Genomic DNA, 25,735 nt, shown 5'->3' with positions numbered 1-25,735 from the left:
CACAGGTTATGGGCTCAGTCCCAAGACTGCATCCGCTCCACTTCAGATGCCAGTCACAAGTCCAGGTTGTCATCTGTGCTTCTGACCAGTTGGATATAAATCTGAGGTTCCCATGATTTCCTCCTCAGGTTGAATTAATTTATGCTAGAACAGTTAACAGAACTCAGGGAAACACTTATGTACATTTACCAGCTTATTAAAGGACATAATAAATAATACAGATGAGCAGCCAAATGTAGAGATGCATAGGGCAAGGTCTGGTGGGTCCCGATTTGCAGGAATTTCTTCTCTGTGGAGGTGGGATTGTCGCCTTCCTGGTATGTGGATGGGTTTCACCAGCCTGAAAGCTCTTCAAACCTCGTACTTTTGGGATTGTGATGGAGACTTCCTCCCATAGGCATGACCGATAATTAACTCTGTTTCCAGCTTCTCTTCTCTCCATGGAATGGGAGGCAGAGATGAGAATTCTAAGCTCATAATACTGACTTGGTCTTTCTAGTGACTAGAAGCTCACCTAGAGTCACTTTATTAGTACAAAAGATACTCCTGTCACCCAGGAAATTAACCAGGGTTTTAGAAGCCTTGTGACAGGAATTGGGGTTAAAAACCAATATTATAGCGAAAGATGCTCTTATTACCAAGGAAATTACAAGGATTTTAGGAGTTCTGTGTCAGGAACTGTGGGCAGAGACCAATATGAGTATTTTTTATTATCTCACAGTCAGAGTTCATCCATGTTGTAATGTATATCAGAATTTCCTTTTTTTTTTTTTTGTAAGGGTAAGTAATATTTCCTTACGTATATGCCGCATTTTGTTATTGTTGATATTATTATTGATGGGACACTTGAGTTTTTCCACCTTGTAGCTGTGGTGAACAGTGCTGCTTTGAACGTGGATGTATAGATACCTCTTTGAGGAAGACAGTATTTTTTAAAATTGAACTGTAGTTGATTTACATTGTGTTAGTTTCAAGTGGACAGCAAAGTGATTCAGTTGTACATATGTATACATATTCTTTTTGATATTCTTTTCCATTATGGCTTGTTACAGGATATGAGTATATTCCCTGTGCTATACAGTAGGACTTTGTTGTTTATTTTATATGTAGTAGTTTGTACTGCTGATCCAAAACTCCTCGTTTTTCCCTCCTCTGCCCCCTTTCTCCTTTAGTAATCATAAGTGTTTTCTATGTCCCTGAGTCTGTTTCTGTTCCATAAATAATTTGTGTCATATTTTAGATTCCACATGTAAGTGATATCACAAAGTATTTGTCTTTCTCTTTCTGCCTTATTTCACCTAGTATGATAATCACTGGATCCATCCATATTGCTGCAGATGCTATTATTTCATTTTTTATGGCCAAATAATATTCCATTGTGTGTGTGTGTGTGTGTGTGTGTGTGTATAAGAATCTTCCTACCAATGCAGGAGACGCAAGAGATGCAGTTTCCATCCTTGGGTTGCGAAAGTCCCATGGGAAGAAATGGCAACCTACTCCAGTAGTCTTGCCTGGGAAATCCCATGGACAGATGAGCCTGGTGGGCTATAGTCCATGGAGTTGCAAATAGTTGGACATGACTGAGCACACACAAACAACTCTTACCACATAAGGAAACTAATGTAAAGAGAAGATAAATAATTTTTTTGTCTAGACTCATACTGTTGCATATTAACTAAATTAGTTTTAACTGTTGTTTCTAGTTAGATTAAATTTAAACAGTGTTAATAAGATATTTGACTCTTTCATAAAGTTTCTCCATGTAATAGTTCATAGGGAATTATTTGTAATCCCTTCCAGTTTTTTATAAATGCAGTTACTTCAGAATTGCAGATTCTATTTAATTGACAGATAATTATTTTTATATTTCCTTAAACACATTCAACGTCTTTTGGTTACGTAAGCTTTTGAATTTTAAAATGTCGATTTCCTGACTAAAGTTACCTTTATATTTTTAAATGTCTTTCTTCTATTATTTAGTGGGTTTTTGTTTCTCCACCAGCTAAAGATGCCAGGTTGTTTTGTAGATTGCATTTTTACCCCTCTGTGAACCATTGTGAGTTTGGCTGTTTAATTTTTAAATAAAAAGAAAATTTATGTGTCTTTCAATTGTTGTATTCTCTATTATTGAAATTCCAAATTCCATTTTTTTTTTTCTTAGTTGAAAAGGAGCCTAAGAAATAAGGTCCTCTCTCTAGACCATAAAAGTAAAAAAGGTGTTCGTGGTCATCCTGTCACTTCTAAGATATCACCAGAAAGGTAAGATACATGTATGTGTGTGACACAGGATGGTCTTATGCTATGTAAATGTGACCATGAATGATTCATTTAACCTTTTTGGGTCTCAGTTACCACAGCTTCTAAAATACAGTGATTGACTTCAGTGGCCTTTATGGTTGCATGTAAGCTCTGACTTTCTGTGATTCTCAGTCATCTTAACTTCTTGTTTGTGTGTTTGGAACATCTTGCAAGATTTATCTAATAAAGCAAGGGTTATATATAAACTCATTAACATGCTGGGTTCATCACTTGTGGTCTGTAGTGAAAAAAATGCCCCAGTTAGCAACTGCAGTCCTATAGTCATAGTATTAATGAGTAATTGATATGCTGAAATTAAATAGTTGTGGGATTCAAATTACAATTTTTACTAGAAGGAATTCAGAGCTAAATTTTTAGTATTGGACAATAGTAAATGCTTAAAAAGTTGTTATTTTGCAAAAGGCTATATTTTTTAAGAACAGTAAATGAATAAAAAATGACAGTAACAAAGTAAAAATTAAAATTTTGGAGAGTTGGCACAAGTTAGATGACTAATTGGAATTCTTGAACTTAAATCAGAGCTCTTTGTAAGCTATTTAGTCTGAATTTGCACCTTTCAAGTGAACTGTACTTAGTAAATTAATATATCAGGGACTCTCTATCCTTACCAATACTTGCTTTCTCTCCCTTCTTCCCTTCTTCCCTTCCTTTTTTTCCATAGTTGTCCTAGTGGATATGAAATGATGTTTCATTGTGGTCTTAATAAATGTTTCCCAATGACACTGAGTGTCTTTTTACGTGCCTGTTGGTCATTTGTATATCTTCTTTGGAGAAATGTTTGTTTAGATCCTTTTCCTGTTTAAAAATTGTGTTATCTTTTTATTGTTGAGTTTAAGAGGTGTTTTTTTTTTTTAATGTTCTGGGAGACAAGTGCTTATCAGGTATATGGCTGGCAAGTATTTTCTTTCACTCAGCTTTTCAATTTATTGATGGTGTCCTTTGAAGCACAAGTTTTTTTCACTTTGATGAAATCCCATTTATCTATTTTTCTTGTGTTGCTGTGCTTTTGTTGTCATATCTAAGAAACTGTTGCTTAATCTGAGGTCATGGTGATTTACTCTTGGGTTTTCTTCTAAGAATTTTTATAGTTCTAGCTCTTAGATTTAGGTCTTTTATCAATTTTGACTTAATTTTAGGTATGGCATGAGATAGGCATCTGAATTTATATCTTTGTTTGTGAATGTGCTGTTTTCCCAGCGACAGTTGTTGAAGAGGTACCAATTTTTCTTGCTACCTTTGTTGAAAATCAGTTAACGTTAATATACAGGTTTATTTCTGGATTTGAAATTCTAGTCCATTGATCTATATGTCTGTTTACCTCAGTACCACTGTGTACTGCACACTGTATTGTAATTTGTGGTAAGTTTTGAAATTGGAAAATGTGAGTCTTCCAACTTTATAGTAGTTTCAAGTTTTAAAAAAATTAAAAAAAAAACAACTTTTTTTGGCTTTACCACCTGGCATGTGGGATCTTAGTTCCCTAACCAGGGATCAAACCTATGCTCCCTGCAGAGGAAGTATGAAGACTTAACCACTGTCAGTGAAGTCCCTTTTCAAGATTGTTTTGGTTGTTCTGGGCTTTTTGCATTTTCAGCTGAACTTAATTTTTTAAAAATATTATTTATTTTATTTTGGGGCTGTGATGGGTCTTTGTTGCTGCGTGTGGGCTATCTCTAGTTGTGGAAAGTGGAACTACTCTTCACTGCTGTGCATGGATTTCTCATCGCAGTGGCTTCTCTTGTTGTAGAGCATAGGCTCTAGACACATGGGCTCAGTAGCTGCAACTTGTGGGCTCTAGAGCCCTGGCTCAGAAGTTCTGATGCATGGGCTTAGCTGCTCCTCGGCATGTGGGATCTTCCCAGACCAGGGATCAAACCAACGTCCTTTGCATTGCAAGATGGATTCTTAACCACTGGACCACCAGGGGAGGAGCTGAGGAGCTGAATTTTACAATCAGGTTGTCATTTTTAGCAAAACAGCCAAAAGGATTTTGATGGAGGACATGTTAAAAATCTGCAGACCAACTTGGAGAGTATTGCCATCTTAACAAATTAAGTCTTGTGGTCCATGAATATATTTTTCTATTTATTTAGGTCTTATTCAATTTCTTTCAACAATATTTTATAACTTTCAGTGTGTCTTAGACATTTATTGTTGAACTTATTCCCAAGTATTTTCTTCTTTTGATGCTCTTGTGAATGGAAATGTTTTCTTAAATTTATTTTCAGATGGTTCATTACTAGTGTGTAGAAATCCCATTGATTTATATATTTTAGCCCTGATTTATATACTGTGACGCTGTTTGTCTTATTAGTTCTAGAAGTTTTTAGTAGATTGCTTGGGATATATATACAAGATCATGTCACTTGCAGATAAATATGACTTTACTTCTTCCTTTTCAACTGTAGGCCTTTAATTTTTTTCCCCCTTGCCTGATTGTCCTAGTTAGACAATATAACATATAATGGAAGAGTCAGACACTACTGAGCAACTGAACTGAATGGAAGTGGTGAGAGTAGAAATCTTTGCTTTGTTCCCAGTCTCAGAGGGAAATCGTTTAGTATTTCACCATTAAGTATGATGTTAGCTATAGGTTTTTTATAGATTTCCTGCTATGGTTTAAATGTCTGTATATTCCAGCAATCCATATGTGGATATCCTAATACCCAATGTGATGATATTTGGAGGTAGGACCTTTGAGGGAGTGCTTCAGATATGAAGGTAGAGCCCTCATGAATGGGATTAGTGCTCTTTTTATAAAAGAGACCGCTCAGAGTTTCCTGGTGCCCTCTACCACATGAGGACACTTTGAGGAGTCTGCAGTCTACAGCCCAGAGGAGGGCTTTCACCCAGAACCTGACCGTGTGGGCTGGCACCCTGATCTTGGACTTCCCAGCCTCCAGAACTGTGAGAAATAAACGTTTGCTGTTTGTAAGCTGCTGAGTCTGTGATGTTTTGTTGTAGATTAAATAGACTCAGACATGCCCTTTTTTGTGTTGAGGAAGTTCCTTTGTGTTCTTAATTGGTTAGAGGCTTTTTGTGATGAATGTGTGTTGATTTTGTCAAATGTTTTTTCTGCATTTATATCATATAATTTGTATCCTTTATTAATATAACATATTACATAAATTGATGTTTAGATCTTAAACCAACTTTCTATTCCTGGGATAAATCCCACTTTGTCTTGATTTATGATCCCATTTATTTGTTACTGGTTTCAGTTTGCTAGGATTTTTATTGAGGATATCTATGTTTGTATTCAGAAGGGAAAATAATCTGCTATTTTCTAATGTTGTCTCTGTCTGGCTTTGGAATGAGGCTAATAATGGCCTTGTAGGATGAGCTGAAAAGTATTCTGTCTTACTTTGGTTTCCAGAAGGGTTTCTGAAGGATTGTGATTAATTCTTGTTTACATGTTTGATAAAATTCACCAGTGAAGCCATCTGGTTATTGGTGGTGAATGTGCTTGCATGCATATGTATGTGTATCTGTGAATCTTTCAAATTACACAAATTCAGAGTTTTGCTCGTTATAAGTCTTCTGAAATTTTCTACTTTTTAAAAATGAGTCAGTTTTGCCAGCTTCTGTTTTTCTAGGAATTTGTGTATTTTAAGTTATCTAATTTGTTGTCATACATTTGTTCATAGTATTCTAACGCTGTTTATTTTTTTTGTTTGTTTTATTTTTTATTTTATTTTTTTTTAAATTTTAAAATCTTTAATTCTTACATGCATTCCCAAACATGAACCCCCTCCCACCTCCCTCCCCATAACATCTTTCTGGGTCATCCCCATGCACCAGCCCCAAGCATGCTGCATCCTGCGTCAGACATAGACTGGCGATTCAATTCACATGATAGTATACATGTTAGAATGGCATTAAAATTTCTGTAATATTGCTGGTGATGACTGTTCTTTCATTCCTGATTTTAATAATTTGAGTGTTGTTTTTTTTTTTTTGTTCAGTCTACCTGGATAATTGTTGATTTTCTTGATCTTTTCAAAGTACCAAGTTTTGGTCTTAATCAGTTTTCTCTGCAGGTTTTCTATATTTAATTTCATTTATTTCCACTATAATCTTATTTTCTTCTTGATTTGGACATAGTTTGTGCTTTTTTTTATAATTTCTTAGGATATATAGTTAGGTTATTGACTTGAGATCTGGTATCTGTCTTTTCTAATATAAGTGTTTAGTTTTAAATTTTATTCTGAGCACTATTAGGTGTACTTCATAAATTTTGGTGTATTGTGATTTTCTTTTATTAAGCAAAAGTATTTTCTAGTTTCTAGTATGATTAATTCACTTGATTTGAAAATGTGTATTGTTTAATTTCTATGTATTTTTACATTTCAAAGATATTCTTTTATTCATATAATTGGCATATAACATTATATTAGTTTCAGGTACACAACATAATGATTCTACACTTGTATATATTGTGAGGTGATCACCACAATAAGTATAGTTAACATCTATCACTCACAGTCACAATTTTTTTGTGATGACAACTTTTAAGTTTTATTTTTTAGCAGCTTCCAAACATACATTATCATATTATTAACCATAATCACAATGCTGTACATTACATTCTGATGACTTATCTGTTGTTAATGGTTAATTGAATTCCATTGTGATCTGAGAATGTTTTATATGATTTCACTTCCTGTAAATCTGCTGAGGTTTGTTTGTGGCCTGGCATATGGTCTTTCTTGGAGAATGTTCCATGTGTTTGAGAAGAACGTGCATTTTGTTTCTATTTATTGGAGTGCCTCTAGATGTCTTTTAGATTGAGTTGGTTGATAGTGTTATTCAAGCCTCTGTGATTTTTTTTTGTCTCATTGTTCTATCAAGACTGGGGTTTTAAATGTTGCACTATTATTGTTGAATTGTTAATTTCTCCTTTCTGTTAGTTTTTGCTTAATGAGTTTGTCATCTTATTATTATATATATGTATTTTATAGTCGGGCTTCCCAGGTGGCGCTAATGATAAAGAACCCACCTGCAAATGCAGGAGACAGGAGACATAGGTTTGATCCCTGGGTTAAGAACATCCCCTGGAGGAGGGCATGGCAACCCACTCCAGTTTTCTTGCCTGGAGAATCCCTGTGAACATAGAAGCCTGGTGGGCTGCAGTCCTTAGGGTTGCAGAGTCGGACACCACTGAAGCCACTGAGCACGCATGCATGTTTATAGTCAGTATATCCCACTGATGAATTAACCCTTTTGTCAATGAATTATTCCTCATTGTTTCTACACACATTTGATGTTATTTTTTTCTTTAAAGTTTATTTTGTCTAATACTGGTATAGCCCCTCTACCTGTCTTAAGGTTGCTGTTTGCATGGTATACTTTTTCCGTCATGTTACTTTGAACCTACTTATTTCTTTGAGTCCAAAGTGTGTCTCTGTTCTAGGCATACAGTTGAATCTTATCTTAGTCTTTTTGGACTACCATAACAAAATACTATAAGAGTAGGTGGCTTATAAACAAAAACGTTTATTTCTCATGATTCTGGAGCCTGAGAAGCCCAGGATCATAGTACTTCCAGATTCAGTATCTGCTGAAGGCTTCCTGGTTCATGAATGGGCATCTTTTTGCTATGTCCTCAGAGTGGAAGGAGCCTTCTCTTGAACTTTTTTTTTTAATAAGCACTAATCCCTTAGATGAGGGCTTTACCCTCATGACCCTCCCAAAGTCCCCACCTCCTAATACCATCACTTTTGGGGGTTAGAATTTCAAAATATGAATTTTGAGGGGAAACATACATTCAGAGTGGTTCCTAGGTGGTGCTGTTGGTAAAGAACCAGCCTGCCAATGCAGGAGACATTAAGAGACTTGGGTTTGATCCCTGGGGCGGGAAAGTCCCAGGGAGAAGGGCATGACAACCCACTCCAGTATTCTGGCCTGGAGAATCCCATGGACAAAGGAGCCTGGTGGGCTACAGTCCATAAGATTGCACAGAGTTGGACACAACTGAAGCGACTTAGCACACATACATTCAGAACATAGAAGATCTTATTTTTTATCATAAGCTGCTCTCACAATCTCTACCTTTGATTAGGTTATTTAATCCATTTACATTTCATGTGAGTCAAGGTGTCAGCAAGGCTATGCTTCCTTTGAAGGTAGTAGGGAATAATCTGTTCCATGTCTCTCTCTTTTCTTCAGGCATTCAGTCCTCCATATTTACACATTTTCCCTGTATGTCTTCATATTGTCTTCCTTTTGTGTATGTCTGTTTCTGCCATTTTTATAAGGACACTACTCATAAGATACAGGCATACTCTGTTTTACTGTTTTTCACTTTATTGGCACTTTGCAGATACTGCATTTTTTACAAATTGACTTTATAGTAATTGTGTCCCTCTTACTGTCTCAATGGGACTTCTCCTTTGTCTTTGGATATGGGTTATCTTTTTTGCTGGGTTCCAGTGTCTTCTTGTTGATGGTTGTTCAGCAGTTGTGATTTTGATGCTCTCATAAGAAATGGTGAGAGTGCGTCTTCTACCCTGCCATCTTGAACTGATCTCTGTTTTTCACAAAACTGAATGTTGCAGGCAGCCCTGCATTGAGCAAATCTATCAGCACCATTTTTCAAAAAAACATTTACTCACTTTGTGTCTCTGTGTCACATTTTGGTAATTCTTACACTATTTCAGAACATTTTCACTATTATTATATTTGTTACGGTAATCTGTGATCAGTAATTTTAAAAATTGAAGTATAATTGAGTTATAATACTGAATTAATTTTGTGTGTATAGCCAAGTGATTCAGTTGTATATTTTTTCAGATTATATTTTATTGTAGGTTATTAGAAGACATTGAACATAATTCTCTGTGCTATACAATAAATCCTTGTTGTTTATCTGTTTTATGTATGGTAGTTTGTATTTATTAATCTCATAATCCTTATTTGTCCCTCTTTCCCTTCTCCTGTTTGGTGACCATAAATTTGTTTTCTGTTTCTGTGAGTCTTTTCTATTTTGTGTATGGGTTCATTTGTATCATTTTTTACATTCACATAGTACTTGTTATTCTCAGTCTGAATTATATCACTAAGTACAGTATTTTCTACATCAATCCATGTCTTTGCAGATGGATCTTTCTTCTTTAGGACTGAGTAATATTCTGTTGTATATTTGTACCACATTTTCTTTATCTATTCCTCTGTCAGTGGACATGTAAGTTGCCTCCGTATCTTGGCTATTGTTAAATAGTTCTTTAGTGAACATTGGGATGCGTGTATCTTTTCAAATTATGATTTGTTTTTTGGATATATGTTCAGGAGTGGCAGTGGTATATCATACGACAGTTCTGTTTTTGTTTTTGTTTTAATGAATCTTCATACTGTCCTTTGTAGTGGTTGTACCGGTTTATGTTCCAACCAAAAGTTTAGGAGAGTTTCCTTTTCTCTACACACTCTCCAGCATTTATTGTTTGTAAATTTTTTGATGATAGCCATTTTGACCAGTGTGGGATGATACCTCATTGTATCTTTGATTTGCATTTCTGTAATAATTAGTGATGTTGAACATCTTTTCATATGCTCCTTAGCCATCTGTATGTATTGTTTGGATAAATGTCTAATTTGGTCTTATATTCAGTTTTTGATTGGGTTGACTTTTTTTTAATATATATAGCTGCATGAGCTGTTTGTATATTTTGGAGATTAATCCCTTGTCTGTCTCATCACTTGCAAATATTTTCTCCCATTCTGTGGATTGTCTTTTCATTCTGTTTATGATTTCCTTTGCTATGCAAAAGCTTTTAAATTTAATTTGGTCCTATTTGTTTATTTTTATTTTTATTTCAATTACTCTAGAAGGTGAATCCAAAAAGATATCGCTGTGATTTATGTCAAAGAGTGTTTTGCCTGTGTTTTCCTCTAAGAGTTTTATAGTGTCCAATCTTACATTTAGAGCTTTAGTCCATTTTGAGTTTCTTTTTGTATATGGTGTTAGAGAATGTTCTAATTTTATACTTTACATATAACCATCCAGTTTTCCCAGCACCACTTACTGAAGAGACTGTCTTTCTCCATTGTGTATTTATTGCCTCCTTTGTCATGGACTAATTGACTGTAGGTGTGTAGATTTATTTCTTGGCTTTCTGTTCTATTCCATTAATCTGTGTTTCTGTTTTTGTGCCAATATCATACTCTTCTAATTACTGTAGCTTTGTGGTATAGTCTGAAGTCAGGGAGCCTGATTCCTCTAGCTCTGTTTTCCTTTCTCAAGATTGCCTTGCCTATTTGGGGTCTTTTGTGTTTCTATACAAGTATAAAATATTTTTGTTCTAGTTCTGTGACAAATGAATACTACAATGAATAAAACTGCTGTGTGCACACTCATGTACAAGTGCCTGTATGGACACATTTTTATTTCTTTTGGTAAATACCTAGGAGATGGGTTGTTGAGTCATTGAAAGTACATTTTCAACTTTGTTAAGAAACTGCCAAATGATTTCCAGAAATAATTGTGTCATTTTACATTTGCACAAGCGGTGCAGAGAGTTTTACTTCCTCAGTCTTCCTGTCAGGACTTGTATGGTCAGTCTCTGTCATCATCCCTTATAATATACGTGTAGAGATATCTTTTTTTTAAAGAGCTATGTTTAAAATTTTTTTTATTTATTTGTTTGTTTTGGCTCTACTGAGTCTTGGTTGCAGCATGTGGGCTATTTATGTGGGTTCAGTAGTTGCAGCACATAGGCTTAGTTGCTGCGTGTGGGGCCTAGTTCCTTGATCAGAGATCAAACCCATGCCCCCTGCATTTGAGTGCAGAATCTTAGCCGCTGGATCACTAGGGAAGTCCCATGTAGTGATATCTAAATGTGGTAATAATTGCATTTTGTTGATGAATGAGAATATTGTCAAATGTCATCATTGTTGAATATCAATAAGCATCTTTTCATGTGTTTATTGTTATTTTGTATATTTTCTAAAGTATCTGTTGAAATATTTTGCTCTCTTTCCCATTTTATGAAAAGACAAACTTTTTTTTAAAGACCAGAAAGATGAGATTAATGATACTGAGCATCTTTTCACATGCATATTGGCTATTCGTGTCTTTTCTGTGATGTGTTCATTTATTTTGTCCTTGAGGAGAAAGGACACAAGACTCTACCCCCCAGTGGTTCTCTGACTGGGGCCATAATTGGACAGACAAAATACAGATAAATAAGAGAAAAACAAACAGAATCTATTCAACACATGCAGTGAGCATATACATGGGAGAAATTCTATAAAGAGTAACTCAAAGAAGTAGTTACAGCTTAGGCTTATATAGTGTATTAACAAAGGACAGTAAATTTCTAGAGAAGTGATAAGACAGAGGAAAAAGGTTTGCTATTCCAAGGATGGTGAACTGTGGGATAGAACGTATATGGGGGAAACTAATAGGAGATAATGTTTGATTAATAAGGCTTGTTATGTGAATTACATTCCTCGGCTGATAAAGAGTCTCTGGTGATAAATAGTCTAAACCTGCTTTTAGGCAAGCAAGGCGTGGACAGGGAGCCTTTTTGGCATCTACTCTCAGTTGCTCTCAGTTCAAAATAATCCTTGTGCCAAAGTGGCATGTTTTGTGGTAGCATATTTTTATTTCCTGCACCCCCTTTTTTTTGAAGGACAAGAAATAATAAAATTAAATTATGAAAAAAGAAACTAAAACACTGCCTTCATTCCAGCTGTCAGTTTCTAGAATCTAAAAATAGGACACCATGTTTTGAGGAGTGATTATTTTTTTTTCCTGAGTTTTGAATTTAGCCAAGTTATATCACTGTTATACTTATGCATTCATTGAAAAACTGCTTTTGTTGAAAAACTTAAATCGAACAAAATTTGAAAAAAAATTTTTTTTCTATTGTGGTTTTGCTGAGGTATTTTTTTTCATAATTACAGATTTTTACATGTATGAAAAGAACTACAGAAGAAATGTGATATAATTTTTATTTTCTGGGAGTGATAATTCTTAAACTTTGAGTACATCAATCAGTAACTATTTTCCCTTGTAAATTAAATGAATAGTAAAGTAATAATTCATAGCTTAGAAGGGGACATTTTGTAAATAGACTATTGGATGATTCTAAAAAGCTTAGGTGAGGACTTCCCTGATGGTCCATTGGCTAAGACTTTGCTTTCCCAATGCAGAGGGCCCTGGTTGGATTCCCAGTCAAGGAATTAGATCCCATTTGCTGCAACCAAGAGTTTGCATGCTGCAATGAAGATTGAAGATCCTACATGCTGCAACTAGGACCTATTGTAGACAAGTAAATAAATAATAGTAAAAAAGAAAAGCTTAGATGAGACTTCCCTGGTAGTCCAGAGGTTAAGACTCCTCGCTTCCACTGCAAGGGGCACCAGTTTGATCCCTGGTCAGGAAACTAAGATCCCTTGAGGTGTGGCCACAAAAAAAAAAAAGCTTACGCACGTACTTTAGCAGGGATGTTATATGTATCATCAATAGAATGTTGGGTTAGGTGGAGATCTTCATTTAGCTGTCCTCTACTCTTTATTTTTACTGTGAAATATAATGTATCTACCAAAAAATGAATAAAGGGTAAACCGTTTAATAAATTATTCATTATAATTTAATATGTTTTTATAAGGCAAATATATTCATATAACCACCATTCAGGTATAAAATAGAAAATTAGCCCAGAAATTCCATGTGCCTTTGTAGTTACAACTCCCTTTCCTCTTCTTTAAAACTAACCTGTCTCCTAATCTTACTTTTTTGGGATAGTATTGCCACCTAAGTGTGTCTCCCTAAATACTAAATTTAGGTTTTATTTTGTTTGGTTTGAATGTTTTTCTTTAGTCCTTAAGTTTCTATTTGAATATCTGTAGAAGTAATAGGGCTAGGTGGAATTGTAAATTGATACAGCCACAGTGGAGAACAGTATGGAGATTCTTTAACAAACTAGGAATAAAACTACCATATGATCCAGCAATGCCACTACTGGGCATATACCCTGAGAAAACCACAGTTCTAAAAGACACAAACATCCCAGTGTTCATTGTGGCACTGTCTACAATAGCCAGGACATGGACACAACCTAGATGTCCCTCAACAGGTGAATGATAAAGAAGTCGTGGTATATATATACAATGGAATATTACCCAGCCATCAAAAGGAACAAATTTGAGTCAGTTGTGGCAAGGTGAATGAACCTAGAGCCTGTTATACAGAGTAAAGTAATTCAGAAAGAGAAAAACAAATATTGTATATTAATACACATATATGGAATCTAGAAAAAATAGTACTGATGAACCTGTTTACAGAGAAGAAATGGAGATGCAAATGTAGAGAATGATCTGGTTGAAACAGCAGGGGAAGGAGAAGGTAAGAAATTGAGAAAGCAGCATTGACATATATAGACCATCATGTGTAAAATAGGTAACTAGTGGGGAGCTGCTATATAACACAGGGAGCCTAGCCTGGCACTCTGTGACAACCTAGAGGGGTGAAATGAGAGGGGAGGGAGGCTCAAGAGGGAAGGGATATGTATATAGTTATGACTGATTCATGTTGATGTATGTCAGAGATCACTACAGCATTGTAAAGCAGTTATCCTCCAATAAAACATAAATAAAAATGAGAACCTAAAAAAAATGTTCTGAATCAATAATATAAGAATGGATTCCTATGTGGTCTCTAGATACTTAACTAAATAGAGTAACAAACCCTGGCTAATAGTTTGAGGTATATTTATTTGGATTATTCTTTTCGAACTAGAGTGTGTTTTATAGATGATTTTTATATTCTTAAATAAATGTTAAATGAGTTTTTAAAAAGAATCCTAGGGCATTTAAATCTAGAACTTTTAAAAATTCACCTTTAATTTTGGGGAAAAAGATTGCTGCCTTCTGCTTTAGAATATTATTAGATTACAATAAAGAAAATTTATGAACGTGAAATATGTATTTTCACAGATAACCCAAACTGTCTTTTTCACTTAGAACCAATAATTAGAATGACCAGTAAAATCACCAGTGGTAATTCTTTTTTTTTTTTAACTTTTTATTTTGTGTTGGAGTATAGCCAATTAGCAATGTTGTGGCAGTTTCAGGTGAACATTGAAGGGACTCAGCCATGCATAGCATGTACCAGTCGTGATTCTTACTTGATTTGGGTGAATAGAAAAATGACATTTTCCAACATTGGAGGTTTTCATATTTAACAATTTTTAAATTACCGTTGGGATATTTTTTCAAATAATTTAGCAAATTACTAATAGTCAGTTTTCTAATTAGACTGAAAAGTAGAACTTATATATCCTTAAGATTTTACTAGTGTTTTCATTTGATCATTTAGAATTTTAAGTTATACAGTTGTAAAACCTTATAAAAGAGTAATCTTGAATGTAAAAAATAGTTTCTTTTCACTAATTAATAGATAGTTTTTGGCTAGGTAAACATGTTTACTGTTCTTTACAGAATAAATTGGTTGATATTTCTCTACATAAATAGTGTTTGCTTAACATAGAAAATAGAAATAAAGACAAATAGAAAGCAGGAAAAAACACAGCCAGCCACCCTTAAAATTTAAAGTAGAAGATTTTAAGAGACCAATAAGTAACATTCTGTTAAGCGGTTTTATCATGGTGTATACTTAACCATTCTGCTATTGCTGGGATTTTAAAGTTGCTTGTATTTTTTGCTGTTATAAATAATACTGTGATGAACATCTTCATGCATAACTTTTCCCCATACGTTTTGTATTTTTTTGGTACAAGATTCCAGGTGTGGAGTTATTTTGTTAAGAATAACAAACATGCAAAATATTGTTAACATTTTCCCACATTTATGTTTTCTCAGTCTTTCTTTCATATATTTAAGTGCATATTACATATGCACATTCACATACACATTTTTTTTTCCAGAACTATTTGAGAATAAGTAGCAGACATCAGGCACTTTACCTCTGAATACTTTAGCCTGTACTTCTTAAAAACAAGGAATTCTTTTACATGATAACCACAATACATCATGAAGAAGATATGTACTAATTTCTTTTTTAATATCATTTTTGGCTTTGAACTACATTAAAAATATTTATTTATTTATTTGGCTGTGTCGAGTCTTAGTTGTGGCACATCTGGTCTTCACTGCACCATGTGGGATCTTTGGTTATAGTGCACAGACTCTCCATTTGCCACACACGGGCTCAATAGTTGCTCTGTGTGGCCTTCGGTAGTTTCAGCACACAGAAACTTCACTAGAGCGACATATGGGCTTATTTGCTCCATGGCATGTGGGACCTTAGTTCCCTAACCAGGGTTTGAACCCACATCCCCTGCATTGCATGGCGGATTCTTAATCTCTGGACCACCAGAGAAATCCCTATAATAATTTCATATTATCATCTCATATAAAATCTAGAATCAAAATTCTCTAAATGTCTCCAAGATGTCTTTTTTTTTAAATCTAGGATCAAATTGAGGTTCATGCATTATATTTTTTGGTTTTTATGTCTCATTAGTCTCTTAATCTTAGAATAATCCCTCCATCTCTTCACCCCCTTAAACCATGACGCTGACTTTTTTGAAGAGTTCAGGCCACTTGTCTCGTAGGATGTCTTATATACTAGATTTTAAAAATTTTTCTAGGTTTGCCCTTATGATTAGGTTCATGTTACATTTTTGGCAAGAATGCTTCATAGCTGATGTCATTTGCTTATTGAATCATATCAGAGGATACATAATATCTCTTTGTCCCACTGTTGGTGGCCTTATCTTTGATCACTTGGTTAAGGTGCTAGCTGCCAGATGTTTAGTTACAAAGATGCCTTTTTCCTAATTAATAATTGTTTGTGAACCTGATCATCTCTTTGCATTGTGCTGACATCAAGGTGGCTGAGCACTAATGGGGAAAAAATGACAAAACAGAGTATGTTTGTGGTGGTATAAATTCATAATTATTAATCTTACTGGATTTCTCAATCCCAAAATAATCCTACTGTGTTTTGCTAGTCGTCTTGTGTTCACCCTCTACACGATGAAGATTTGAAGCCTTTTCTCTCCTCAACCCTGTATTCCTTTACCTTTCATACCACTCTGAAAAAATGATCTTGTTTTCTGGAAGAAGCCCATCATAAATCAGCACAGCGGAGCAGTTAAGAGTGCTGTCAGCAGAGTTGAGAGTGTATGGCTCTGGATCCCACTGTCACTATTCAACCCATTTTACTGTGGGCCAAGTTATTAATCATTCTGTCTTGGTCTTCTCAGTTATAGAATAGTTACCTTTGTACCTCATGGAGTTGTTGGTGTTCAGTTGCTCAGTTGTGTCTGACTCTTTGTGACCCCATGGACTGCAGCACGCCAGGCTTCCCTCTCCTTCACCATCTCTTGGAGCTTGCTCAAACTCATGTCCATTGAGTCGGTGGTGCCATCCAACCATCTCATCCTCTGTCATCCCCTTCTCCTCCTGCCTTCAGTCTTTCCCAGCATCAGGGTCTTTTCTAATGAGTTGGCTCTTTACATCAGGTGGCCAAAGTATTGGAGCTTCAGCTTCAGCATCAGCCCTTCCAACGAATATTCAGGGTTGATTTCTTTAGGACTGACTGGTTTGATCTCTTTGCAGTCCAAGGTACTGTCAAGAGTCTTCTCCAATACCACAATTCAAAAGCATCAGTTCTTTGGCACTCAGCCTTCTTTATACTCCAACTCTCACATCCATACATGACTACTGGAAAAACCATAGCTTTGATCTCATGGATTAGTTGTGAGGGTTAAATGAGGTAAAGCATTGTAAAGGGCTTAGCATAGTTTCTGGCATATGGTGCATATTCAATAAATACTAGCTCTTTCTATGCCACTTCTTAAGAAACTTAATTATAATGTTAACTATTCTGTCTCCTGTATCATCAACCTCTCCTACTTTGTTGACCTCTTTCCTATAAGCACTTAAACTTACACAGATATTTTCTATCTTAAGCTAAGTAACCAATAATTAACTCAGAAGACCTATCATGAATCTTACGTTTATCCTCAGCCCTTTTCCTGTATTGGAGAAGGCAATGGCACCCCCCTCCGGTACTCTTGCCTGGAAAATCCCATGGACGGAGGAGCCTGGTAGGCTGCAGTCCATGGGGTCGCAGTCCATGGGGACTGAGCGACTTCACTTTCACTTTTCACTTTCATGCATTGGAGAAGGCAATGGCAACCCACTCCAATGTTCTTGCCTGGAGAATCCCAGGGACGGGGGAGCCTGGTGGGCTGCTGTCTGTGGGGTCACACAGAGTCGGACATGACTGAAGCGACTTAGCAGCAGCAGCAGCTTGTCCTGTATCCCCCTTTCATAACTGTCAACTGCCTACATTTGCTGTATCTATGGTCCCTTTTCTTCTTTCCTGTTTCTCCTCCCACCATTCCATTAAACTATCCCTAAGTCACTATCACCTCTCTAAATTCATTATTTTTTCTCTTCATGTTTTCTTTATTCTTCACAAAAGATCAAAGTCATCTTTTTAAAAATACAGCTATGATATCATCATTCTTTTATTAAAACTAGGGGATTGACACTGTTGTTGACATTAAAGTTTCGAATCCTCAGTATAGTCCACACAGTTCTGCCTAACTGTCCATCTTTATACAAATTTCCTCTTCATTCTAAGCAGTTGAGCCAGGTAAGTCCTTTAATTTTCTTTAACAAACTTTCCTTATGTCTGAGCATTTACATTTTATCCTCCTTTTTGAACCACTCTCCATTTTCTACTTGTTTCCTTTGGATAGTTTCAACTTCAGTAAAAGTCATATTCTTAGTAAAACTTCCCTTATCTGGTTCAGCAGAAATGCAACATCTGTACTTTTTGTTCATATTGCTCATTACAGTTGTAATTAAATAGCTAATTGGATAATTCTTCTTGAAATGTAACCTCCACAAAGGCAGGAACTGTAATTGTTTTGTTTGTTGCCAGTTATTTTGCTGGAAGGTATTTGGTAAGTATTTGTTGGATGAAGAATAAATTTTTATTCATTCATAGCAATGTCTCTCATCTTTTTATTGTTTAATGATAATCCTAAAATCTATAAGTTTTTCTTTAAACCTAAAATGTGTGGCGTTTCAGTGCTTTCTGTAGCGGCTCCTTGGAAGAAGCAGCAGCTCCCGCTTCTTCTATTAGATGATCTGAAGATACAGCCCCAAGGGGCAGGTGCAAGCAGGTCATTTCTTTGACATCTGTTTTATCTTTAAAATACACAAACACTGCTTTCTGTTTCTTAATATTCTTACTTTTGTTAAACAAAAAGGGTCTAAAACTGATACTAGGGAGTACAGTACACACTTTTCTAATTAAACATTTTCAATTCTTCCCACAATTCCTCATTTGACATTGTTTTACGTCAATGTACTGTGTTCATTGTACTGTGTTTCATGGTTCAAGAACTGAACACAGTTCTCCAAGTATTATCGGTACAAAGATATGTTAAATGAGTAAAGGGCAAAATGTAACGAGGCAAAAAGCTGACAGTGCTTGGATTTATCAGTTTTACTTTTGAAATTGGTATATATACAGTGTTTTAAGTTGACCTATTTTTAGAAGTAAGGTAAACTTAAATGTATCTTAAGACTATATAGAGTTAAGATTGTAGATGATGTACTGTTATCTTTAGGTTTAATTTATGTTTTCCAATCAATAAATCCTAAACTAAGAACACATTTGTAATGCAGGAAGTGGTTGCCTTTGTGAGGTGATGTGCAGATGAATATTGTTCCACTGATAGTGTGGGTAAGCACAAATTGGTTACCAGGAATCCCAACAGCTTTGCATGTGTGTGACCATAGTTGTAATATTTCAGACAGAATTCTGAAGAAAATCCCAATTTAAGTGAAATGCGCTTTAGTTTTTCATGTATATTTGAGAATGGTTAGGCAGATTTTTTTAGTTATGGTATTTACTATTCTGGTTAATTGCTTGAAGAACTGAATTAGAATTCCTGAAGGTTTTCATTTGTTATAATTTGTGATGAATACATGTATTATATATTTAGTACTGCATATATTAATTATTTATGTGTGTAACAGGCAACTCAAAGTTATGTTGACGAATGTCCTATGGACGGATTTAGGACGAAAATTCAGAAAGACCCTACCTAGAAACGATGCTAATTTATGTGATGCCAACAAGGTGCAATCTGACTCATTGCCTTCGACATCTGTTGACAGCCTAGAGACATGTCAAAAATTAGAACCTCTTCACCAAAGCCTTAATTTATCTGAAAGGTATGTTGTTCAGTATTGATTTTGTTCAGCTTACTGCACTGGAAGTACTTTAAGTCCAATGATCTTAAAAATAAGATTGTTGGAAATGATCTTTAAGAAAATTGGCATATACACGTGTGACTCCCTCAAGTCTTAAAGCTGACAGTCTTCATTTACAAAGTTAATGACTCTACATTTCGTTAAACCGATTGGGTTAGAATTATTTTTAAAAACAAATAAAATTCTTAGTACATTTAACTTAATAATTAGATTCTCATATACATATTTTTAGAGATTCACGTATATAAAATGAAGAACTAGATATAGACAGGTAGATAAGGACCTAGATTTTGTTAGGTAAGGACCTAAATATTATCTCAAAGGTATGTGAAAGATGAAAGAAAAAAGAACAAGTCTGTCTGTCTGTGGGTCTTTTTATTTTCTGCATCTTTAGCATTTGTTGTTGTGCAGTTGCTTAGTTGTGTCTGACTCTTTGTGACTCCCTGGACTGCAGCATGCCAAGCATCTTTAACATACCTTTCAAATATTATTTAATCTAGGTCCTTACCACTTTTTACTTTGTGAGCTTTCTTGTATTTTATATGCATTTTTAAAAACAGGAGATGATTTTGAATTATTATTCCCAGATTTTTAATAATAAATATGCAGTTTAATTTTGAAAGCTAACAAGACCTGTTTTGTTCTATATATTTTTTTTTAAATTGTATGTGAAGTTTGGGACTAAAAATTAGAAATTAGCTCTGGGAATTTGTGACCTATCACATCATGTTTTTAATGTATTTCCATTTACAGTTTTAACCCTTAAATGAATTATTTTTTTAGGGGAAGTATTTAGTTTCAATTAGAATAACCTGTCATTAGCTAGATGGTGCTTTGATTATTTGGTATGTAACCTTAATGGTGATTTTTTTTAGCAATATTTTTAATATTTATTTTTTATCCATTTATTTGACTGTACTGGGTCTTAGTTGTGGCATGTGGGATCTAGTTCCCTGATGAAGAATTTAATCAGGCCCCTTGCACTGGGAGTGCCATCTTAGCCACTGGACCACCAAGGAAGTCCCTAGATAACAATTTATAAGTGCTTTAAGCCAAGGTCCAGCTGTAACTTCGTGACTTTCAGCACAGTTATTTTAAAAATTAAAGTAGAACTCTGTCAAAACATTTGAACATAGTATTGTGTAGTCCTTTTTTTTTTTTAAAGGACACTTCTTTTAAAAATGCAAAAACATAAAAAGCTATATAACAGGAATTCCTATACTGTATCCTACCTGATGTAAATTAAACTTTCTAAAGCACCCAAATCTTAGACACTTAGCTTTAGTAATTTATGAAGAAGCAATTTACTCTCATTGTCCTGAAGTACAGCATTTTTCCTCCTTAGTACAGGTGAGCTATTCCTTTACTGTCCCGCTAGATCTAAATAAAGGGGACTAGCTAAAGGGATGGCCCTTCCAATCCCTTTGGTTCTTTTGAGAAGCTCCAGCTCTCCTCCAGATGACATCCATCCCCTCATCCCATGTCTAATCCTTTTGAATTAGAACAGCGTGATTAGAACAGTGTAATGTTTCATCCCCCAGAATAGTTTTTCTCACCAGAAATTGTTAGCAGCTATATTATGTGTTCAGGAAACTTAAAATATAATGTGAAATAGAGTCCTAATAAGATTCTAATTTGTTTTTTTTTCTGTGTATGTATGTGTTTCTGTTCCCTTACTCAGATGAACTACCAGTTAGTCCAGACCTTCCCCTCAGCTCCAGGTGTCCTAGGTTTAGCTTGTTTCAAAGTGAGTGAATCATCTTTGTTTTCAGACTTGTTCCTTTTTCTCTATCTCCTCCCTGTCTGAATATATGACTCCTTTTCACACTTAGTTCTTCGCATTAGAACTTAGAAATTGTCCTGGCTCCTGTTTTCCCCTTACTCTCTGTATCTAATCATTTATCTAGTCTAGTTATTTTTGCCTCCTAAATCTGTCTTCAAATGATCTTTTCTTCCTCTTTCTCACCACTGCCTCAGTTCAAACCCTGATAACTTTGTGCCTTTATTATTCTGATCATAATTTTATTGGGCTTCCTGTACGTAGTCTTTTTTTTGTCTTCATTTTTTCACCATATTGTTGCTGAAGTATGAAGATGTTATGTGTTACTCTGCTATTTAACATCTTCCTGTGGCTCCAGATAATCTTTAGGTTAAAGTTCAAACTCTACCTTGGCATTACAACGTCCATAAGGATTGCACCTTGATTGTCTCTAGCTTTGTGTCTGTCTACTCTTCCACATTCAGTACTGTGCTTTAGAATTAGGGAACTGCTGGTAGCTCACTGAATGCATAATGTTGTTTTATACCTCTGAGCTCATGCTTTTTGTTCTCTTATCTTGGGAAGAATTTCCTTTTCCCCTTTATTGACTGATATTGGTCTTTAACACTGAACTCATTTCCATCTTCTTGGGAAGCCTTCTTCGATTCCAGCTGCCACATCTGCATTTGATCCCTTTCTTTGTCTGGGAAAGCTGCCTATTCTATATCATAGCACCCATAACACTTAATGTGATTTCTCTGCCTCCCTTACTATAAACTTCATAAGGGCAGAGACTATATTTTATTATTTTTTCCTTGCACAGTACTGGGCACATACTAAATTCTCAATAAACATTTGCTGAGATTACTTAGCAGTTCCAGTCTCTTCGATTGAAATGTCTTTTCTTCCACTCAAACCAATTATCTGCTCTGTAATTTTGGTCTCAGACAGGAAAAGAGATATTATAAGCTTCAAATAAGAAAATTGGAGAGCTGTTTAGGGTATAGGTTTGGATAGATGTTTTCTGTGTGGAACTTGCTATCTAGAATAGGAGACTTAGACTTTCTTCAGACTTTGCTTAACTTTGACGTGATACTGTTTGTCTTATTTTCATTTTACTTGGCTAAGATGTCATTATTTCAGAAAGGTGAAAGGAAGAAAAACCTATGTTTGGTTCTTAATTTTAACTTAAAATTTAACTACCGAGTAAACCAAAATTACTTATTCATTCCCAGCAATGGCTTCTTTTCTTTTTTTTCTTTTTAAAAGTTTTGTCTACTTATTTTTAAGTAATTTTAAAATTTTATATTGGCATATAGTTGATTTACAACATTGTAATAGTTTCAGGTATACAGAAAAGCACATTCTGGGATCTAAAGATAGTGATCTAAGTATGTGCCCTTTAATGAAGACAGTTTAGCCTTTTAATTTCTGGATAAAGTTGAGAAGAGAAACAGAAAATATGTGATCCCAATCAGTCTTATTAAATAATGAAGGAGAGAGTCAAGAGTTTTAGAAATGTCAAGCTAGCAGTATGTGGGATACACACATATCTTTTAAAATAAATAAGCCATATTTTAGTTTAGGTTTTATCTCCATACGTGGTTCATATCTGTTTTCCTGGGAGAATACTTCCAGATCTTTATAAGCCTTGGTCAGTAGGCAAGAAAGAACCTAGTGGGAGATACCTGCAAAACTTTTGAGAAGGTAAACCGTCTTCATCTTGTCTTCATTGGTTAACACCAGAGATTATTAGAGACATAGTGAGACAGTGTACAATATTCTGTTATAAAAAGTTAACTCCTGGTTCTTGGGATTTCCCTAAATGGTGTAATTATATTTATCTGTGTTTTTCTTAAGTTTACATATGTTTGGAGTTTTAAAAAATTACATATTCCAGATATTGTGATGGTATGACTTTTTGGACACCCTGGTATTCCTGTAGCCTGAAGACATTTTTAAGCCGGCAATGGTTTAATTGAGTGATACTTTATTCACTTACAATATTGCTTAGTAAAAGAAAAAGGTAAATTTAGAAAATTTGTGTATTATTTTAAGAAGGTAGTTGAAAAATTAAAAAAAAATTTTATGTAGCTTAAACTGATTTAGAAAGTAATATTTTGAATGATACCATCTGGATAAGAATAGATTTATAGAAACCCTATTAAAATGCCACAGCACAATTTTAGCAAAACGTTCATCTAAATTGGCAGCAAAATAAAAACTAAATTAGTATTGTTATCTTTTTACTTGTTATTTATAGCTTTAATGCCAGATGCAGTTATGTTATCTGTCAACAAGGGTTCCATTTCTTTAAAAATTTGCCCTTAACATCAAGGATATCTAATAGCTCCTATCAGATTTTCAAAGTTTTCTCCCATTTTTTATTTCAGTCTATATTTACCTTGCTACTTAGGTGTGGGGTGGAACCCATAATTTGTAATTGAAACAATTAAGGACCAGAATGTGTATAGAGACACATTCAATAAATGATATTATTTCTCAGGCCAGTATACTTTCTGCTTCATTTCACTGTTACAAAATTTGGTTCTTTGGTTTAGCGTATTATGTTTTGAAATATGCTTTCAACATAATATTAAGGCTTTCCTGGTGGCTCAGATGGTAAAGAATCTGCCTACAGTGTAGGAGACCTAAGTTCAATCCCTCGGTCGGGACAATCACCTAGAGAAAGGAATGATTACCCACTCCAGTATTCTTGCCTGGAGAATTCCATGGACCGAGGAGCCTGGCAGGCTACTGTCCATGGGGTTACAAAGAGTCAGACACAACTGAGTGACTTAAAACTTTCACTTTCATAATATTAGTAAGTAAAATTAAATCTGTTTTACTTACTGATACTATTTGCATACTTGAGAAAAAAATTGGATGGACTGTGTGAAATGGCAACTTTCTGCTGTGTTGAGATAGTATAAGAGATGAAGTATATACTTTTATATATTTCTTGTTAATGTTCAGAATCTTTTGTACTGCTGGCTAGCCCTAGAATTTCCATGGTAGTGCTAACTTATAAATTATATACCAAAAAGCAGTTTAGATATTATAAACTTAGTTATCACTTTATAGATTTGTATTCTGTAAGGTTGTCACACAAAACTCTGTTTCTTCAAGGTACCCAAATTACATTAAGTTGTAAATAATTAAAGAAAGATGTTTGGGCTACAGTGTGTGTTAAAAAGAGCTAGGAGTACTATAGATATTGCTAATTATTTAATTATATGCTTTTCTAAGAAGATATTTTCATTAAGATTGCAGAGCAGAGCATGATAAATTATGACAATTAAATGCTAATTGAAAAGATAATCTATAAGTTTGGGGAAGACTTCAATAATAAGAAGACTAAAATGAGCATCCATTTATTATATATTGACTATGTGCCAGGACTTGTGCTAATTGCTTTACATCTTTCATTTCATTTAATCTTAATCATTTTTAAGGTAGATATTGCCATTCTCCACATCTTAGAGATGAGGAGATCAGTGATAAGAGGCATAACTTATGGTAAGTACCCGACCTAAGGTTATATAATTACTAGTTGAAGTTGCAACACTTCACCCTGTGTTTGACTCCAAAGTCCTTGCCCTTAACTAACTCTGTGCCCATACTGCTTTTCATTTTTCTGACCTTTGATTTTTTTCGTAAGTAAAGTAGGAATTGCACTTTATTACATATTTTACATGATATTGAATTCATTAACCTTAAAATATTCTTATTTTTGTTTTTTTTTCTTGTGGCATTTGTTCACAGTAGTAGAATGGTTTCTAATTGAAAGGTATGCCATGGTAGACACACTGAATTAGCTCCTTGAGCCTTCTGGTAGTTTCAGAGGCCCGTTAGGGCTTTTGTACTTTAGAGCTGTGGGTTCTATTGTAGATTCATGTATAATCTTTTCAGATGGGTTTTGGGGGAATTTTCAAGTTTTTCTCTTCTAGGAAAGACTTTTAAACTATTTGTTTAGCTTAAAAATTCTCATTTACCTTCTAAGGTTCTTTTTTCATAGCTCTGGTTTTTCTTTCTTCAACAATCTAGCAGCAAAACAAACCATAATAGAATAGAATGATCATTCTTTATTCAAAAGAGAATTCTAATCTTTATAATTACTCTTTTCCTTGCTGATATTTGTAAATTTTTTTGTTTGCTTATTTTTGCTGATTATTCTCTTCAGTACTTTGTAGAGAACTACCCTTCTATGGACTTTTTCTCTCCTATTTGGAGCTTTCTTTAGAGACTCAACATTTAAAAACATACTTAAACATCCTATAGGCAGGCATTTAAACAAGTGAATTATAGCTAATTTTTTTTGGGGGGGGATTTCTTCTTCTATCCTCCACATTTTATTTTAAATACTACAGTTCTTGAATTATTTTGTTTTGA

At 34.7% G+C, this 25,735-nt stretch overlaps 1 protein-coding gene across 23 annotated transcripts in view; it reads left to right on the top strand.

Annotated features, from left to right (window-relative positions):
• The window catches only part of SENP7 (SUMO specific peptidase 7), a 164,341-nt gene that overhangs the window by 57,808 nt on the left and 80,798 nt on the right, over positions 1-25,735 (top strand). For 15 of the 23 annotated variants that reach the window (XM_060416974.1, XM_042232290.1, XM_060416902.1 and 12 more), the window contains 2 exons: positions 2,162-2,259; positions 19,348-19,545. In XM_060416974.1, coding sequence (XP_060272957.1) covers positions 19,361-19,545 — 185 coding nt within the window. In that variant the 5' untranslated portion in view covers positions 2,162-2,259; positions 19,348-19,360. The remainder of the gene's footprint in view (positions 1-2,161; positions 2,260-19,347; positions 19,546-25,735) is intronic. The other 8 variants (XM_060416985.1, XM_012189257.5, XM_060416983.1 and 5 more) reach the window with 1 other exon arrangement.

The sequence above is a fragment of the Ovis aries genome, chromosome 1 (genome assembly GCF_016772045.2).
Source record: "Ovis aries strain OAR_USU_Benz2616 breed Rambouillet chromosome 1, ARS-UI_Ramb_v3.0, whole genome shotgun sequence".
Taxonomy (NCBI): Eukaryota; Metazoa; Chordata; class Mammalia; order Artiodactyla; family Bovidae; genus Ovis; species Ovis aries.
The sequence above is the reverse complement of the archived record's forward strand: the minus strand, read 5'-3'. Positions and strand labels throughout refer to the sequence as shown.